Raw genomic sequence first — 19,735 nt, 5'->3', positions numbered from 1 at the left:
CTCAGCTCCTGGCAACAGACCCATTAGTTTTTAAACAAAAATTGGCTGCAAAGAAAAACTGCATAAGAGTCATCCCTATTTTCATCCTTTCCTTCAGCATATGAGTTCTCAGTTCAGCATTATCTCACCTGCACTGAAAAGCAGAACCTGTGTTGTGACTAGTGTTCTTGCTAATGGACCTGTCTTCTCCTTCCTGAGAGTGCCCAGCAGGCATGAACCATTACTGTGTTCATGGTCTTAAAACACAGCACAGTAATCTTCCTCCCAGCAGACTTATCCTGACTGTGTAATCAGATCTGGTTTAGAAGGAAGTTATTCATCCTTGTGTTGACAACAGGAGTCCTACTTGTGAATTAGAAAGCCATTATGGTTACCACTTTCTGCAGCTGCACCATTTGAAGAGGAAGTAGGGGTCTGAACTGAGGAGCAAGTTCCTTGGTTGTTCCTCAGACTGGTGAAGCTATGTTGGTTTGGCACTGACTGCACATGAAAACTATGTCAGAGCCCTCAGGTGGGGCCATGCTGTCTCACATCTTCCAGGGTGGGTGCCAGTTTTTACTGTTCCATTTTGAAATCTTGGGACTGGGCTAGAAAGTGTCTCTTGGTGTGACAAAACAAACTGTGACACAGTTTGAACAATCTTTTCTCTTTGGGATTTGTGCTTCAAGTTGAAATGGGATAGGAGAAAATGGAGATGATTTTACTGCCAGTATTGCTGGAGGAGTGGAACCTGTGAATGCACTAAGAGGTGCTGTTGACAAGTGTCACAGTGTCTAGGGGACAGGATTCATACTTGGCTACTTGGTTTATGGCTGGTGATGGCCTGTAGCATCAGTAAGCTGTTGCTATGTATTGTAGAACAGGAGTCTATGAAGGTACATTCAAGTTCACCAGGGTTTTAGAAACTGTCAAGCTGACTGAGCAGGACTGCTGGAATGGCATCCTTGCTTGTCTCTATTGCCTCTGATTCCTCTCTTGCTTTTTGGAGCTGGTTCAGTTATATCTGCCATGCTCTAAAGTACAGCAGTTTAAACCTTGTGATGCTCAAAGTGAGTTCAAAGATGCTTCAGTCAGTGGTGATAAGTCTGCTGCAGTAAAAGGCATCTCCCACTGGTGAAGCTTTGTAGCCATGGTTAGGATTGCTGGTTCAGCTTTTGATGAGACATCATCTTTCTTTACACATCCCCGGATAATTCTTGTAGGCACCTGCAGTAGGCTGGATCTGTTGCATTCTTATGCTGATGGATTAGCATCTGAAGTTTGGATTTGGTATCTTAAATGACAGATTGATGGTGTTAGGTACATGTTTTGTCACTCATTCAAGGACTGCACGACGACAAACTTACAAAGTCATATCTCATAAGGCTGAGGCATCCAATTAGGAAGTTTCATGTTCATGGAAGACTGCTGTCCTACTCTGATGGACTTACAATACCAGCTGTTCTAACATCTACCTAATTCTGTGCTTGTAAAGCTAAAAAGTGATTGCTTAAAACCAACGACACCAATGCTGAAGGCAAGGAGAATGGATACCTGTTAAGAAAGCAATGCCAAGAGAAACCATTGGGAGCTATTTTAACCTCAGTCCCAACAATTGCAAAGACACCCGAGGTGGGTCAGAATGAATTGGGCCCTATTTCTGTTTCAAGGTGTATGACAGGATCTGTTGCGGGGCAGCCAAGAACTACTGTGCACCTGAATGCTGAGTCTGGTGGAGCATTTGTACCGGCACTGTGACTGGCTGGCTCACCACAAGGTGTGGGGCTAGCCAGCCAGCCCCAGAGAAGTGTCTTTCTGACATATATTATGTGACATCTTCTGCCTTGGCATTGACAATGTTTTTTTCCTTATTAGACTTGATTATTTGAGTTTTAGCTGTCAGAGTGGATACTTGAACTCATGGAGAGTAAGAAGGCTGATATATCGTGTATTTTAAGAGCCTGTGGTCCTGAGATCTCAGGTCAGATGTTTAATGCCACCTTTGCCAGAAGCCATGTGATTCTGTTTGAATTCAGAATCTGAGATACAAAAACTTGAACCTTTCCTGGCCTGGGGCTTTTACTTTAAGAAAGTGACAGGCTTATACACCTTTTTCCATGAGACATACAGAAGCAGAAGAGACTCTCTAATATGCATATGCAAGCAGTAAAGCAGCAGGCCTGAGGGAAAATTTAAGGATAAGTGGTCCTAAAAAAGCCAGCCTATTGCATACTTCATGTCAGCGTGTGGAAGTTAACTGTAGTTCTGAGACAAGTGACCAAGTAGTGACTTATGGCTGGGTTTGGTGTTCCAGCCATCATTAGAGGTAATAGATATTTGTAAGAAGTCCAGAGAAAGAGTGAAATGCAAAGTAATTAAGTTGTGTGGGCTAATGGCAGTATAGGTAATGATCCCATTCTCCCATTATTGCAGGCTTAAATGAGCATTTAGTTGCCTTTTATTGCTTTTTCTCAGTGGGCTATTTTAGGGACCATAACAAAATACAATGAAAACATGTTTCTAACCTATGTATAAGCTAAGTAAAGTATTAGAGAGCATGAGGGAGAGGTGGCAGTTTTAGTAGAGTGCCTGATAATTCTTCTGCCAGGTCTGCTTTGTGCTCAGTTAAACTCAGCCTATGTCGGGAAACATCATTGTAGGTGAGCAGTGAGAAATGTGGGGACTCAGAGGTCCATATTTCCCTAGTGCATCCCTTCCATTCTGAAAGAGAGATGGAGCATCCGCGAGTGAAAGAGGGGCACGGAGACCAGATCAGAGACTCCTGTGGGCTCTCTGTAGGGGTGCTTAGCATCACTCTTTTTGGGGTAATCAAGCTTCTTTATAATTCAGGAATGGGCAGAGAGACTGCAGCTCAAAGCTCGTATCGTTTAGTGCTCATCTGAGGCCAATGTAGTTAAATGGGGATGTAAAGAGTAGTATGAGCAATAAATAGATGGCTTGTAACAGTATAGCTGGCTCAGTAAGGAGAGGATTGGGAGAGCTACAAAAACCACTAGGAGCAAGCTAAAAATATAGGTAGAAATGAGATGGAGAGAAGGAACATTTTTGAGCACTGGCTTTAGAAACTATTTCAGATTACTGTTAAAGGGCTTTTCAAATATATTTTGAGGCAGGTGGAAAGTAACTGAGAAAATGACTGCATGAGAAGCAGACGGATGGGTGAGGTGAAAGATCAGTCACAAGCTACTCCGCTCCTCTCCCTCTGGAGGTGAAAGTGAAGGGGAGGTAAAACGGGGCCTGTTCCCTTAGAGACGAGGGGAACTTAATGAGCTGCTGCTGTAGGGGAGAGAAGCGCTGCTCATTTCCTTGGGTGCTCAGTGACTTCTACTAGGTGCCTCACCTGCCTCAGTTCCCCCATCCCCCTTTGATTTTTGTCCCAAACAAATATTTGTGGCATTGTCAACAGCCTTAAGAAGAGTTCAGGTTGTAGGAGCTGTGACTTTTCTACTATGGTACCTGTGTTGCGTTTCTGGCTTTGCTTTGTCTTTGGCTTGGATGGTAAAAGAACTAATCCAAAGCTTCTCCCTAAAGTTAGCCTGAGTGTGAATCTTTGGTGTATCCCAAGACACTGACCTGGCTTCTGATTCATTCATTATTCTTGCCCTATCTTCTCTTAATTTTAGCCAGAAGCAAATGTACCAAAATAGAATTATACATATATATATTTTATATATATATATGGGGTTGGCAAATAAAGTCTTGACTGTTAGCCACGTCCAATAGTTTTCCAGCCTGTGATGGCATAGTACTCACAAGAAGAGACATTTTTCTATCAAAGAGAAAACTCCTCTGTTGTTGCTGGTTATTTGGTCTTGACAGAATGGATGTAGCCCATTCCTTGCATCAGCTTTCTTCTGTAGAAGTCTGGTGGCTTTTGGTTTCTTCTGCACTTCTGGTATGTTGACTGTTACTTAGCTAGCCAGATTTGTGTGCCAAGAAATGCGGCAGAGGCTGTTGTGCTGTGTGAAATCACGATGTGCCTTAGAAAAGAGATGTTTTATCATCATCTTACTGGACGGAAATGAACTGGTCTGCACTGAAATTAAGTCCCATCCGTGTCTCTGCCATACATCAGTGCCCGTCCTGGCTTCAGTATTTGGCATACTCATAGTCCTCCAGCAGCCCAGTGTTCAGAGTTCAGCTTGGCCTTGCCAAATAAACTGAGGCATTTCTTTGGAGGGAAAAAAATTGACTTCTTTGACTAATTACTCTGTGAAGCAAGTAGAAAAGAGGAAAAATTACCTGTTCACTTGCCAGTACAGGAGTTTATATCAGACCCACTGAAAAAAGCAAATTGTGCTGCAGATCTGTTGAGATTTTGCAGATCTTTACTACTTTACTACTTTACTACTACTACTACTACTACATCCTGTAGATGGGAAGGGCTGCTAAAGTAGGGAACTAAGTGGAACTAAATTAATCTCGGTTTTTACCTTTTTTTTTTTTTTTTTAACTGCTACAATGCTTTGTTTACTTCATGTGTGAAGTGCTTAGTGAAGTGGGACCTGAACTAGTTAACTCTTCAAGTTGCTTTGACAAAATGCACAAAATCTAGCAGTACCACAGCAGCAGCATGACTCTTTCTGATAGCTATCTCGGTCCTCAAAGCTCTTCAAGAGCCCTGCAGCCTCTCTGGAACACAAGGAACTCTGCTAAAGGTAAAGCTACTGGCATGTAGGAGGGAGAAATCAGATTGCAAATGATGTGTTTCACATTGGAGGTGTGTTTCTAAGAAGCATTTTAGCTGAGACTACAACAGATGCTTATCCAAGACTACATGGGGATGCTTCTGAGAGGAGTGGAGACAAAAGGAGCTCATGGAAGCTCTGGGGTTTTTGTTTATTTCTTGCTTATTGTTTTTTTTTGAAAGTGAAAATCTCTCCTAACTAATCCCTGATTGAGCCAACTAGCCTTCTCTATAGCCTGTAAATCACTTTTCACATTAAAAGCAAAACTGAAAGACAAGGTAGGCTGGCAGCTTAGGGATATGGTAACACCTCCGCTGGAAATGTAAGCAAGAATAATTGCTTCTAGAATGCTCAATAAACAAACCAACCACTTAATTAAGAATAATAAATCAAGTAGGGGAAGGAAACATTTTAACATCTATGCCTTGCTATAGCTGAACTTGCAGGCAGGTTATGATTGCTCAGGGACATTCTTCTGTGTTACCTGAACACTGTATAGGGGCTCTAATAGTACAACAGGGGCTTCTGTTCAACAGAAATTATTTCTGTGCTGTTCTGGTGTATAGAAGGGCAGGTGATCAGTGGTGGAGGAAGACATGCAGATTCCTGTCAGGTACTATAGTGAGGGTGAGGATCTAAAGGTCACAGTGATTACTCTGGATTTTGGCCCTCAGGAGTCAGATGGATCTTAACTTTTCTGGTCATTCCACTGTTGCGGACTTTGCTTCCTGAAGGTTTCTTCCAGGCTATGTTTGCAGTTGGGGCTGCAATTCAGGTGATTACCCCAACTTGTACCAACCGGTGGTAGGACTATCTTGAACTGGAGTTGATATTTGGGTGGACTCAAATACATGGCCTGCTGGTGGAAGGGGATCTATCTCTTGAAACCAAAGCTGAGAGAAACCAGTTTTTACAGTCAGTCTCCCATGTCAGCAGTGTGGGCTGGGTTTTCAGCAGGCATCACAAAGGGCAGAGGTCCTGTCCAAGGCCCAGTCTGAGGCACCCAGGCGACCTCTGTGTTTTGTAATGCTTTGACTGTGTGGCAGCTATCTGTAATGAGACGTTTAGTAAGATTAGGGAGCTGACCAAACTAATTTTTATTTGGGCTAAATTATGGTATTTAGCCACAAAACCTGTATTTATATCTGGGGAAGGGGGGGGGCGGATTTTGGTGTTGCTGACTATCCCACCCAATGGTGTAGGAAGGTTTCAGAAATGATGGCTAAACCTTTTGAGAATGACTGGATGTTTGACATTAATGAGGAAAAAATGCAAAGCTAAAAGCATCCGAGATGCACAGAATTCAATTACTTGGCAGTGCAGTTTGATTTTTAGTGTGTTTTGCAGTACATTAGTAATTGATCTGTGCAGTATTTGTAACTGCAGAGGAGCTCTAGATGAGTGTTTGCCATGATTGTTACAAAATGTTCAATGCTGGGAATAAAATTTCTCCTTGCTGTGATTGTTCATCTGATTTATGGCTAATGGAAAGTAGATGTCTTGCTCCTTTCTACAGCAAATCGATCTTGATTCTTCTTTGAAAAAATCCCAGTAAGAAGAATTGTTCTGTAAAAAAAAAAAACGCAATATGAAGTTAAATCATGGTGAGAGCTGCTGCCTGGTGGACACACTTGGCACACCTCCTGTGGCGCAGACCATTGGGGTTCTTGCACTGGTTGTCACTCTGACTGCAGCTCTGTGCCCAGGAGGCACTAGTGTTCCAGAAGTGGAGGATTCTCAGGGCCCAAAAGATTCATTGTTCAAACTCTTTAAAGCCCAGAAATTCATTGGCAAATCTATTTCCAGCTCTACCTACACTGTTTTCCCCTGCATGACATTAGAGATCCTGCTGTCTAAAGGAATCTCCCAACTCATTCTGTCATTTCTGTTGTGCTTATACTCCTTTTTTTTTGATAGAAGCTGGAGTTCCCAGGTGGTTTCCCTTCCAATGCCCAGATAGGCTAAGAAAGGTTTAGTTTCCAAATGAGGCAAAAGAGGGTGGGTTTAGTCTGGTGTGTTCAATAACCCAGGCCACTGAATCTCTTAATGACTTTTGTAAAAGTCACTCTCTGTGTCCCATTTTCCTCAGCTGTAAAATGGTGGTGAAGCCTGTAAGGGATCACACAGTGGGACACAGTTCTGCTAAACACTCTCTGGAAAAGGTGCACTTTTATGGGAAGTTTTCCTCTAGGCTGCTTATTCCTTATCTACCTCTTCCAGGACAATTTGTGCCTACCCCTGAGGTAACTGAGACTACAAGTGTGTCTGATCCAGAAGTTCCTCTCTTCTTGAGTACTAAAGCACAATGGACTAACATTTTGAATTTTGCTGCCTGACATCAGTCCAGCTAAGCATACATTTGTTTTTAGTGGCTTAGCTGTACAATTGCAACAGAAGTTAAGCACCTATCAAAGGTCACGGCTGGATGAGAGCCAGCATAGTCAGCAGCCAGCCTTGAGCAAACATTGAGGAGAGAGGTGATCCTTTCCCTACAGAGTTATGATATTGGTTAACTGCAAGATATAATGGGTGGAAGAAATGAACCAAGTGATATAGAAGGGTGATCCCACAGTAAGAGCAGCACATGCTCTGCTTGCAGTGGGTTTTGCCAGCTGCCTTGCCCTCATTAGGAGCACAGTGTTTCCTAACTGAAGGAAGAAGAGCATCAGGAGACTAGTAAAAGGGACAGTGTCTTGGCAGCTGGGAATGGGAGAGGAGTAGGAATACTTACAACATGAGGCATGAAAGGCAGGTGTCCCAAGTGTTACTTGTATAAACATCAAACCTTTTCCTCCTGTGTCTGAGTTTCTTCATGTGCCTTTCTCTAGGCTCAGACAGCGAACTTGGTGCTGGAAGATGGGACGAAGATGAAGGGCTATTCTTTTGGCTATCCATCCTCCACAGCAGGGGAAGTCGTGTTCAACACTGGTCTTTCTGGGTAAGGCAAAAGCAAATGAGATATAAGCACCAAAACTTCTCTGGGACCCTGTTAAAGTGTGAAAGCTGCTTTTTGCAAGCTTGTAGGGGCCTGATCCAAGCTTGCAGTGTTCTGTATAAGAAAACACTGTGGTCCAGGGGTACACAGAGCAAGATAGTTAATGAAGAGACTTCAGGCAGTCCTCTTGTGTCATAGCATTTGTGGTGATGAGCAGCTTTAAAGGCAGATATAAGTAACCACGGTAGTGAGGTATCCATGTAGGGACCTGATCGCTTCCCAGTGAAATGCAGCCACTGCTGAGTCAGAGCAGAGGAGCTGTCTTTGTGCTCCCTTCAGTGCCCTTATAAAATATAGAGGTTTGAAGCATCTACAGCCTTCTAGGTAATGGAACTTGGTTCCAAGTGCAAAATTTTAAAATCCCAAGGTTCACCTATATGACCCATCTCTTATGACATTTGTTGGCTCTTACCACACTTAAGGATTCATTTAAACTCTGTGCCCTTTCCAGCTAAAGGGTAGGATGAGATTTGTGCCTAACCTAGCATGACTTTCTGTCCTCTTGAGTGGTGGAAGCCAGTGGCTGACATAGGATAGCAGCCAAACACTGCTGGTGCTTTTGTTGAACTGCTTGAGCAGAGGAAATCTGCCCAGAAGAATGAGGCTTTTGGTCAGGAGAGTAACGTGCCCCTGGGGAGGTGAGACAGCTCTGAGGTCATTGGTATTTGAGCTTTTCCTGCAGTCATTCATAGCTGTCTTCACCCAGCTGCCTTGAATTCCCCAAATTCTGGTCTCCTTTGGAGAAACCAGTACTAACAGGATGAGTTTTCAAATGAACTCATTGGTGAGAATGTTAAATTGCTGCAGAGGGGAATCTGTTTGCAAAGTTTTGCATTAGGAGGTGATTATTTAAGTATTTTGACAGCACTAATTACTGGCTGTGTTAATATACCTGCCAACAAGCAACTGTTTAATATAGATCAGAATGATGGAGGGCACCAGAGTTCTCTTCTCAGTGATACATTATGGGCAATAAATCTTGTCACATCACAAAAGTCAAGGAGGACCTGATGGATTAATTTTCTCTCCACATGTTACTGTGGCAGCAGAAGCTGTGTTTGCTCATTTTCTAGTGATATGGAGAGAATGCCCCTGAAAGAGATCTCTTCTGTGCTGGGGAGCATATGGGCATGGAGGGAACATTCAAAATGTAAGCTTGTATCTTCAGAGCACTCCCCAGGAGCATAACCTTGATTGATTTGGAGAAGAGGAAGTTAAGAGTTTGCAGCATTGTTGCAGATCATAAAAGTGACAGATCTGCTACTAGTCCAGGGATTGTTGTCCAGTGAAAGAAACCCTGTAGCTTTGCCTAGTGCTTCTGATCACAAAGATCAAGACCTTATGTATCCATAGGAACCCAGCTACCTCTTTTGATTGATGCAGTAAGAAGCTAGGTGCCTGCATAAAGGAGGTGCCAAGATTTGGGGTCTTTTACAGACTGTCTGGGCACATGGCAGTTTGTCAGTACAGGGAGCAAGAGGCTAGTTCAGGGGTGATTTTGCTGTGGCTGCTGTTAAGCCTCAGACCACTGCTTTATGTGAACTGGGTGTTTCTAGATGGTGAGTGAGGTCAGCACGGGCTCTGTACTGGGACGATTAATATGCTGTTCTGTAGAGGACTGAAGGCAGTGGGCTGATTAGCATCGATAATGTGCAGCTGTGGCCTTGCCTCAGCGGCAGTGGGTTGATTGACATGGATGATGTGTGGCTGTAGCTCATTCCCACAAAGTGGTTAAATAGCCCTGAGGATGGTGGGAGAGGGGGTTGGATGGAGAAGGAGTAGTGTGGTCTGGCCTCTGGAGGAAGAAGATACAGCACAGACAGCAGAAGCTGACCAACGGTAAAGCCTTGTTGTAGCCTACTGGTTTGTTTGTACTTTGACACTGTTCTGTGCTTCATCTCCTCAGCTGGACTCCCACCTGCTGACTCATGTCATAGAACTAGGAGGCAAATCAGTTTATGTGCATACAGCTTTCAGGCTTGAAGTAGCTAAAGCTGGTTGAAGTGTTGTCATATTACCCTGGCATAGAGGGCAGAGAGCACTCTTCTAGGGATGGAATGTTGCCTTTTCATTAGAAAAGCATAAGGATGAACTTTTCAGAAACATTCACTCAAAAAAAAAAAAAAAAAAAAAAGAAAAAAACTTGGTGTTGCAGCCATCTGTTTCGTGTAAGAACAAAAAGGAAGATAGATTTCCAATTAAGAAAGAAGAATTACAACCCATAAAAAGTTCCCAAGTTTGAAACAACTCAGTAAATGCATTTGCCTCTGATAAGTTTGTGTGTGTTTCCCATGATATTCTAGAAAGAGAACTGATTGACAGGAATTTACTGAAATCAGGCAGGTCTTTGGGCAGGCACAGCAAGGATTAGATCTTGCAGCATCTTTGGAACTCATGTTCCCATCTGCTCCTCTGTGCTTCATAAGGCATTGTGCCTGTTTAAAGGGCATTGAGTCTCAGTGCAGAGCTGTGCCTTCATTCCCCAGCCAAACCCAATGGCTCTCTGTCCTTGTTTGCTGGTTACAAATAACATGCAAAGGTTAATTACATTAGCTTTGTCATTAACAAAGAGTCTTTTGGAAGCATAAGTAATTGACTTGGAAGGAGACAGTAAGGCCAAATGTGCACGTGCCATGCACTTACTGCAGTTCTGTGATCACACTGCACTTTGTGTGGTTGTTTACCTGCAGCAGGAAGGATAGATTTGAACAGCAGGGGAGGCTTACCTGAAAATATTTCATGGCCGTTGTTCATTTGACATGTCATTTCTCAGAGCTGGCTGGTGTGCTGCGTTGTCTGTATCTGCTTGCAACCATTCTAGGTCTATTGAAGGATTTCCCAATGCTTGACAATTAATCTTCTGGCAGTAAGTCCAATGTTCCATAAAAATGTCCCTTGTGACTTGCTGATATCTGGTAGATGGCTGGAGTTGCCAATTATGTATTGTTTAAACAATAATGACAATAATAAATTATATTTTTTATAGGGCAGATTCATCCTGAAGTGTCTTTATGCATTTGGCTAAACATTTTTGTGGATAACTTCATCTGTTTGTAAATTACAGCTGCTTTTGGGTTGAAAGACAGCAATTGTTTAATGGATTGCTGGAACAGTATAAGGGAGAGAGTGAATGACTGTGTTAATTTGAAGCTGAAGAATAGGAGCATGGACATGTACAGGTTTACCCTGTCCCCCTCTTGGGGTTCAAAGTGAGACTGGATCTGCTGGATGCAGAGCTGATACTTTGCAGAATCCTAGGTTTGACCCTCCATTGCAGAAGAATACTCCACCACACTTTTAGATCTGTCCTTGCTAAGAAGGGTATTCAGGCTGGTGCTTGAACAAAATTGCTGTTTCTGGGGCTTCTGCCTTGGGTAAAGATATAAGGACAGGCTTTGGGGACTTGTAGCCAGGGTGGACTGCTGAATCCCAAAACACTACCTTCAACTTGCCTTCATCAGAGGTACACAAGCTAAATTCCAAGAACTTAGGAGTCTTCTCAGGTGAAATGTATGGTGTCCTGTGGGTGGGAACCTAGAAGAGAGGGCAGGCCTCCGCTGGAAGAAGCTGCAGAAGTGGTACCATGGCAGGGTTTGTTGACAGAACAAGTATGAGGGAAGAACCTGGCCAGAGTAGTTGTGAGGAATCACAAGGGTGATTCATAGCTGCTTCCCTGATCCCCAGACAAAAAGATAGGCATAGATTTGTCTACCTGCTCCCCCACAGAAAGAGCAGTTACAGCCTTTAACATCTCAAGACCTGCAAGCTCCAGACTGGGGAAGGGACCAAGTCTGGGCACACAGCTCTGTTGTCTGTTGGCTCTTCAGTTTGAGCTGTTGTCTCTGGTAGGGTGAAGTTCTCACGCTGCATGGAAGGAAGGACACAGTGATGACAAAGTAATGCCTGCATGGTGTGCCCAAAGAATGACCAAGCCCAAGCTGTTATCTGTGGGTCAAGTGATATGCCATGCACTTACTGCAGTTCTGTGGTCACTCTGCACTTCATGTAGTTGTTTACCTTATGTGAAATCTCAAGGAATATGAGTTTGTTAATAGCTCCTGTGCTTTTCTTAAATGAAACATGAGAAGCCAAAGACTTTCCTTGTTCTCAGTGTCAAATGTTTAATCACAGATGGCAAAGTCAGGGCAGATTCACAGATGTGTTTGCTTTTATACTGAGAATGCTTTCACATGAATACCATTTCTGTCAGTCATATGGGAATTCAGACCTGTCTTGTTTTCACTGGCTGTTTTGTTTCCCTTTCAACTCCAGACTAACATACTTTGCTTCTATTGCTTCGTCATCTAGATATCCTGAAGCCTTGACAGATCCCAGCTACAAAGGACAGATTCTTACACTGGCTAACCCCATAGTTGGGAATGGTGGAGTACCTGACACGGCCGCTTTGGACAAAATGGGCCTCAGGAGGTTTCTGGAGTCTGATGGGATCAAGGTAACAGGGTGATGCAGAGCTGATCAAAGGGTAGTGCTAATAGCCTGAGAGTGTGTGTCTGTGTGTGTTTGTGTGTGCACCAGAGTTTAATGGTACCCTCATAGAAGTCAGAAGGAATCAATAATACTCAGCCTTTCTTTTTCTTCTTCTGGATATTGTCCTTTGGAGGAATGGTGGCAAAAGATTATCCATCCTGCTTTCTGTACCAGGCCATGTGTTGTCTGAAAGTGGTGTATTTCCCATCAGTGATAGACATGCTGCATTTTTTTGTGAACGGCTGTCCTGGCTGACTTTTTTTCCCACATTTCCTTCATTCCTTTCTGCCTCATATGGATCTGTGTTTGCCCAGGACTGGTTGCCACAGAGAGATCAAATGCCAGGGAGAATGAGAAGTTTCTATATGCTGAGACTTTTCTCTATATGCTTGTACTACCGCAAACAGGGAGGTGACAGTTATGTGGAGAAGGCCTTATGTACTAGTGCAGGAACCAGTATTTACACTGTGGTGACAGGGTATATTGGCTAGGAGCAGGGCTGTGTCTATGCAGTGGTGGCAGTACTGAAAAATGAAACAAAACCACATACTTGCAGAACCAGTGAAATATTTATCTGTCCTGAGGTAAAATGTCTTCTTTATAAGCTATCTAACTGCACTGGAAAATGGAGCTGACTTCTGAAATGAAATGTCACTTAAAAGGGAAAAGCTTTCTTAAACAAAAAATGAATCAAGACAAAACATTTTGTCTTGTCTTAAATTTCCATTTTCTTTCTAATGAGAAGTGTTTTTTTCAGTTCAATGCAATTTGCAGCTTTGGTTACCTGGAAGTCACATTATTTTATGAATTTCCTAAATAAAAAGGCCCTGGTACAATCATGACAGTGCATGGAGTCTTTACCCCTTTGCCAAGTACCTGTTTTGTGCACTGCCCCTGTGAAAACTCAGATTTGCTATCTTTTTGTTATGTAAGAGCAGCCATATCATGTCTACCTAGCCTCATGTCCTGTCCATGCAATGGTTTGCAGCAGATGAATAGTGAAAGCTTGGAAAGTGCAGGGCAAGTACAGAGTGATCTTTCAGTGCAAAATGCCATTTCTTCTCTCTGCAGGTTTCAGGTTTGCTGGTGCTGGATTACAGCAATGAGTACAGTCACTGGCAGGCTGCTAGGAGCCTGGGAGAGTGGTTGCAAGAAGAACAGGTGAGCGATCATTATGAGAACAGACCTATATGTATGGGACAGGAGAAAGAGCTGGTGGCTTGAGCTGGTAACCACTTTTCTCGTCGGATGTCTTCACCAGTCTGTACTGGGCTCATTCGGTGTTCCATAGTTCTCTGATTCTTTATCCATTTCTCTTTTTCAGGGTGGAATGGTATTTCCAAGATTTCCAAGGTCCAGAAGGAATGTTAATTAAATGGGAATGTTTTGTTCTCCATAGATATGATACAGATTATATTCTATTCCCTCATCAAATATTTCTCTAGTGCTGCTCCTAGAGGTTGCCATGGTTGTAATCTCAAGAGATGTTAGCTGCCAGAACCCCACTGATTTGAAGCTGTGGGAGTGAAGGATGTGTCAGTAGATTGCCACTGACTTGTGACAGCTGGGAAGATTGGGTGCTCATAAGTAAGGCAAAATGGGGCTCAGAAATGAGACAGATATTTGCCATGTGACCTTTTTAATTTGTGCTTTTTAGTGCAGAAGCCAGATTTCAAGAACTAAGCTATTTATGAGTACGAATAGGGAGGAGAAGTGAAGAGCTAGAAGTGAGGCAACTTTGTAGTAGTGCTGCTAAGAACCAGAGCTCCTTAAAGCAGGACATGTTCTTATCACCAAAGTGATCTGGCTGCTGTCTTCCCCTGTCTGAGCGCTTGTTCTCTAACTTTTCCTTTTCTTGTGTTTTTTTAGGTGCCTGCACTTTATGGGATTGACACTAGAGCGCTGTCCAAATTAATTCGTGACAAGGTATGATCTGCTTCCCTTGATCCAGTTGCATTAATCTTGCTGTTGCTGGGCCCTTTTTCTAACAGTGCAGCAAACTTGGGGTAGCAATGCTACTGCTGGGCTGCCTTTACATCAGATGCTGCTCAGATCCCTGTGCTTTTCCAAAGGCTCTGTGTCTTCTGTACAGCTGAGGCAATGCTCTGGTCCAAGGGAGTCCCCTCTCCTTGGCTCTGCTCTGGGTTTCCTCTTCTACATAATTGAACCAGCACAAGCTGATGTAAATGAAAGGCCTCAGTTAGCTGTGTCAGACACAACAGGTAGTAGTGTCAACTACATGTTGCCTCAGAGAGTAACAGTCAGACAGAGCAACAACTCTGTCAGATACTGTGGATATTAGTTTACAGGCAGCACCACCTTTGGTCAGTCGAAGTTGTCCTGCTCCTGAGAGACAAAAGAATGCCTACAATAACCTAAGCTGGATTTCTAATTCAGGCTGGTTTTCTTTGGCTGAAGCCTGTTATTATTTTTAGTAGTCATTACTTTGCTCTGCTCTCCAAGAGCTGACAATTGAAGGACATGAGTAGGTTTATTTTACCAAGTGGAGGTTAATGTTAAGGTACACTTCATGCTGGCTAAATATGTGATCAAAGCCAGTCTGAATGTAAATGTGCCTTGGAGGCTATTCCTTTGTGGTGCATTATTTGAAGCTGCTCTTTTCTTTAGGTGATCAATTTGCAGTCTGCAATCCAAGCCCACACCCCCTTTCATTCCACAGAGCAAAATATGAACGACCCAGCTTGAAGAGAAGATATTTGTAGAAATGAATTCTTATGGGAAGATAGGACATTGTCCTGTTCTTATAGATAGCAGATAACTGCAGTTTAATACAGTAGAAAATGGCAAAATGTATTCTACTTTCTGAGATGTACTGTTTAATGGATCAGCATCCCTCTTATCCAAAGTAAATATACTTTCAATGTTTATCCTGTAACTTATCAGGGTATGGTAGTAATGCCCATTATGCTGGGACTCTGAGTGGTATTGGTTTATGGCTTTTAAAATAGTGCATAATGTCACCTTTTCTCCCAGTCCTCTCAGGTTGAAACAAACAGCTTAGTATTTCACTCCATGTCTGTTTATAAACCAGGGGTGAGAACAGGGCTTCACTGTGATGAATGCAGAAATGAGCAGTGACTTGTTGAATTGTACTCAAAAAGTAAATGCAGGGACCGTTTGGCTGAATAGTCTGGGGGCAAGGTAAGACACAGGGTTCCTGTTTGAGAGCGAGGGCTTTAGGGCTTTGTCATCAGTGTTTATGGGACCTACTGCATGGTGGCACTCAGCAGTTTCTGTGGTTCCCAAGAAACTGACTTCTTTAAGATGATGCTGACCTTTCCAGCTCTGCTCCGTGCAAAGCAGCCCAGAGCAGCTTTTGGTGTAAGGTGCTACTTGAGATAGGATGTCAGCCACTGTTAAGAGCAAAATTCTGTCTTTAAAACTTACCCTTAGTAGTATGCATGGCAGTGCAAGATGCTGGCTCTTTCTTACCCCAGGAAAATGGCAAGGATACTTCAGGTATGGACAACCATGGAAGTATCTCATGGAAGCATCACTAAACCCAATGAGCTATTCTGGTGTGCATGCTAGAGTTTAATATGTTTTATTATGAAAGTGTTATGCATTAAAAGTTACAACAAAACATTTACTTCCTCTGTTTTACGTCTGTCTTTGAAAAGTTCTGTGTTGCACACTCTGTCCCCATGCTGAGAAGAGGTTAACCCTAGCTTAATCCCACTTATTTCAGGAGTGGGCCAAAGCCAAACCAGGGATTTTTTAACCAAAAAACTTTAATGAGTAGAAGGTGGAGAAGGATATGCTGCTGGCAGAGCAAGTGTCCTAGCTTCTGCAATGTGGTAACAGCAATAAAGAGTAGAGCTTTCTGGAAGTGATTTTTTTTTTTTTTTTTAACAGCTTATTCAGAAAACAGCTGTGCTGACCTGCCTCCTACACAGCTTTGCCTTGCACCAGCTCTGCTGCCTTGTGGCTATCCACAGGAGGTGGCTGAAGACCTCACAGTGGGTTTCCAAAACCAAGAAGCTTCCCACTGCTTTGTGGATTACTCCCACATCTATGTAACAGTTATTCTGGGATCTGAATTCTGATCCTCTTGGAAGGCAACCCATTTTACTGTCACTAGACACCTTGCCAAAAAACTGCCTATTGACAAATTTTATTGCTGACAATGCCTCTCCCTTGAATGAAGGATTTAAAACAGATTTTTGATACCAAGGAAAGCTCATAAACTTCGGAAGATGCTAGAAATGTTTATAACTCTCCAAGAAACTATCTGTAAACATCTGTTCCAGTTGCTGTGCCTGTCAGCACCTTGTCCCAGTGTTCACAGCTTCTCCTTTGCTCATGGTTTTTGTTTACTGGTGTATTTCCACAGGGCACGGTACTTGGGAAGATTGAATTTGAAGGTCAACCCATGGAGTTTACAGACCCAAATAAGCAAAACTTAATTGCAGAAGTTTCAACAAAGGTGAGAAGCTCTTCTGTAGTCCCAGGGCTGTATACTCCAGGTTGTAACTGCTCCCCGTTTGCTTTGGGGATCATCCAGTCTTTCTAAACAAACAATCTGTGGACTTTTCCATACTTTTGCAGGATTGTCCTCTCAACATCATCCTTGTAGAGTCCCCATGGCTTCTCAGGTGCAGTGCTGAAGATGTAAAATGAGCTGTGTTGAACCGAATGTGGCCTGAACAGTGCTTTGTACAGAGGATTATGTGTTAAAAGACAGGATTGAGAAGTATTGAGAATACAGGTAGACCTATTATATGGTGGACATTTTCAAACACAAGAAGAATTAATAACAAGAATGGTTGCTTTCCTTGTATAAATTTCAGGAAAGGTCACAATAATATTTGATAATCTGTGTTCAGGCATAATTTTGTTGAGGTGATTCCAGAAGATATTTCTAAAAGAGACCAAGTTAAGAATCCCCTGGATCTAGTATTACTAGTATTAGCTGCTTTGTCTATAGACATGTACAGAACAGCAGTTAATTTTGTACTTTGTTAGCTGGCCATGCAAACTTGCTCAACCACAAGCTGAGAAAAACATTATAAATCATGAGGTTGTAGGAAACCAGACCCATACTAAGAACAGTAACTGTTCTTGTACCAACACAGGGGCTAATGTCCTAAACTGTGGACCCTATGGGGATTTAGTTGTGGGATTAAGAATGCCTTGGGTACTCAATCCCATTGGTTGACGTGAGAACTGAGAGAACGAGTCCCTTTTACAAATTCCATGCTTACTGTGGTGTTTGCAGCTCCAAGATCAGTGAGGCTCTGGAAGAGTTCTGCAAATAGTTCTACACATAAGCTGGTGTGCTAGTGGTGTGAGTGAGAAGCAGTCCAGAACTAACTGGTCAGTGAACAAGTGGGAATTTGAAGTTCGGTCTCCATCCAGGTGTGGATTTACCTGGGATGCCATTGAAATATATAGGCTGTCTTGCAAATCTCACCTTTGGTGACCTCACCATTCATGCCAATACCTCCACTGTATTTTGAGTCAGGGCCTTGTTGCTACACAGAAGGATGGCAATTGCTTATTGAGGTTGTGATCTATGATTGCAAGACGCAGGTGGAGCCACTTCGAGCAATAACTCAGAAATAGGTAAGGTTGCTGATGCTAAGCTCTGCAATTACTGACAGAATTACTGTAAAGAGGCTGAAAATAGCTTCTAAAAGGGAGATATAATAAGATTAACGGAGCTTTGGTGGTCTCATTATGTTTATAACTTCATTTTATAGGCTTAAAAAGCAACATCGCAAATAAAGCTGAAAATGAAGTAAGCTGTTCAGTGTTGGTAATTGCTGGACATGATAGTCTATCTGTTGCCAAACAGCTATTTTCATGTAAATAGAGATATAGTATGATCCGAAATCTACTTATCAATTGTACATTAGGACTGATTGATTTTTTTATTATTATTTTTTACCCCACATCTTTTAGATGCTAGTGGTATAGACTTCATTTGCTAGCATTGCCTATACAGGGCAGGGAATATAGAAAAGTGCCAGTATTTTGCAGAAACTTTTGTTGTTTTCTTTTGATGCATGTGATGGTCAGGGTCCCCGAGCAGAGAGGTATTTCACCACTTGAAGCTAAAAGTAATTTCTAGTCGCACATACAGCCCCACGTACTTGTTTTGTTCTCAGCACTATTGCCAGCAGGAGTTTGACGCTTCCTCACTGCTGGCTCACAGCCTTTCCACATCATCCTTTCAGACCGGGACAGTTTCTTATAGGCTGTGCAGTGAACAGATAAGGGAAATCCTCTGACTTTAGTAGCAATATATTTTAACAGTTGGCTGATCCAGTTCCCAGTTTGGTTTCTGTCTAGACATACTTTCGGCCAGATGCAAGGGTCAGTGCTCTGCAGTACAGAGGAACTGGAAGTGTGAGAAGTGGGGGAGAAGGATGTGAAGACAGCAACACCTAAAATTAGTCTTTCTGCTGAAGGACAGGTTGTAACAAATCATAGCCTAATTAACTGGACAGGGAAGAGTTTTGAGAGTGAGGTAATTAAGTTACCTCAGAGCAGTTTTGCCCCACAACTCCCTCTGGCCATTAGAACAGCCAAGGAGAAAATTTGAGGGAGATGTTTGCTTCGTAATGTTTTACAGCTTTTTAAGGATGGATGTTATCAAAAACTGATGGGTGTCCAAAATCCTTTTTAAAAAGGAGGGTGAATTTTTCTGAAGGGACTCTGGCACATGACACTAACTTAGCTTCTGCGAGAACTGAACGCCTTGATTTTCTTGAGATTTTTGAAATCTGTCTCCCAGAAGCCAGAAGGACAGCCAGTAGAAGACCCATACAATTCCTGTGCAGTAATACAGTTCTACCATGGACTCTGGAAGTAGAATCCACTTGCGTATTGGTGACTGTGAAGATATTGTTGTATTTGATGTCAGGCACAGATTCATATCAGAAACCTTAGGTGATCTAACAAGACCCAGTTTCAATGTGATTTCCGTTCTATTAATTATCAAAAAGGGATTGTGAGGTACTTTGCCATCTGATTATGTAGCTTGAACTACAAAGTACATTCTGATACAAAAAATCTGCATTATACAGCAGGAGTTGCTACATCAGTGGTGACACTACTGGCTCTGTGTTATATCCTCAGAGGTGGATTATTGGTGGTTCACATGTTGCAGCTTGAAGCCTTGTAGTGAAGGGAGGTGGCTCCTTGCACCCCATCTCTTCCATCCTTGTGCCTGACATGGCAGTAAGTCACTCCCAGTGATAATCAGAGCTGTCCTCACATAGGAAGTGCTCTTGCAACCCCAAAATCTCTTCATCACAATCTTTGGAAAGATAACATTTCAAACAAGGACAGAGTTAGGCTAACACAGAGGGAGAAGTTGTAATAATCTGCTAATAAACTTAATCTGGAGTTCCCTGTAGAGAGGATATCTTTCCTTCTGGCTGGTCATAATCTGCCTATGAAAAGATTCAGTTTGTCACCCCACACCAGGCATATTGAGCACGGATTTCAGCATATTTTCATAAAGGGGACCAGCTGTGGAATATGAATGCCAGGGAAGCTGATTAAAAGGGAGTTACTTTGTTTAAAAAACAAACAA

The 19,735-nt window shown here is 42.7% G+C and overlaps 1 protein-coding gene across 1 annotated transcript in view; it reads left to right on the top strand.

Annotated features, from left to right (window-relative positions):
• Positions 1-19,735, top strand: part of CPS1 (carbamoyl-phosphate synthase 1) — a 123,878-nt gene that overhangs the window by 19,116 nt on the left and 85,027 nt on the right. Inside the window, exons 3-7 of the mRNA XM_080398323.1 lie at positions 7,517-7,626; positions 11,992-12,136; positions 13,243-13,332; positions 14,041-14,097; positions 16,526-16,618. Coding sequence (XP_080254449.1) covers positions 7,517-7,626; positions 11,992-12,136; positions 13,243-13,332; positions 14,041-14,097; positions 16,526-16,618 — 495 coding nt within the window. The remainder of the gene's footprint in view (positions 1-7,516; positions 7,627-11,991; positions 12,137-13,242; positions 13,333-14,040; positions 14,098-16,525; positions 16,619-19,735) is intronic.

Source organism: Falco punctatus (assembly GCF_963210335.1).
Source record: "Falco punctatus genome assembly, chromosome: 8".
Taxonomy (NCBI): domain Eukaryota; kingdom Metazoa; phylum Chordata; class Aves; order Falconiformes; family Falconidae; genus Falco; species Falco punctatus.
The sequence above is the reverse complement of the archived record's forward strand: the minus strand, read 5'-3'. Positions and strand labels throughout refer to the sequence as shown.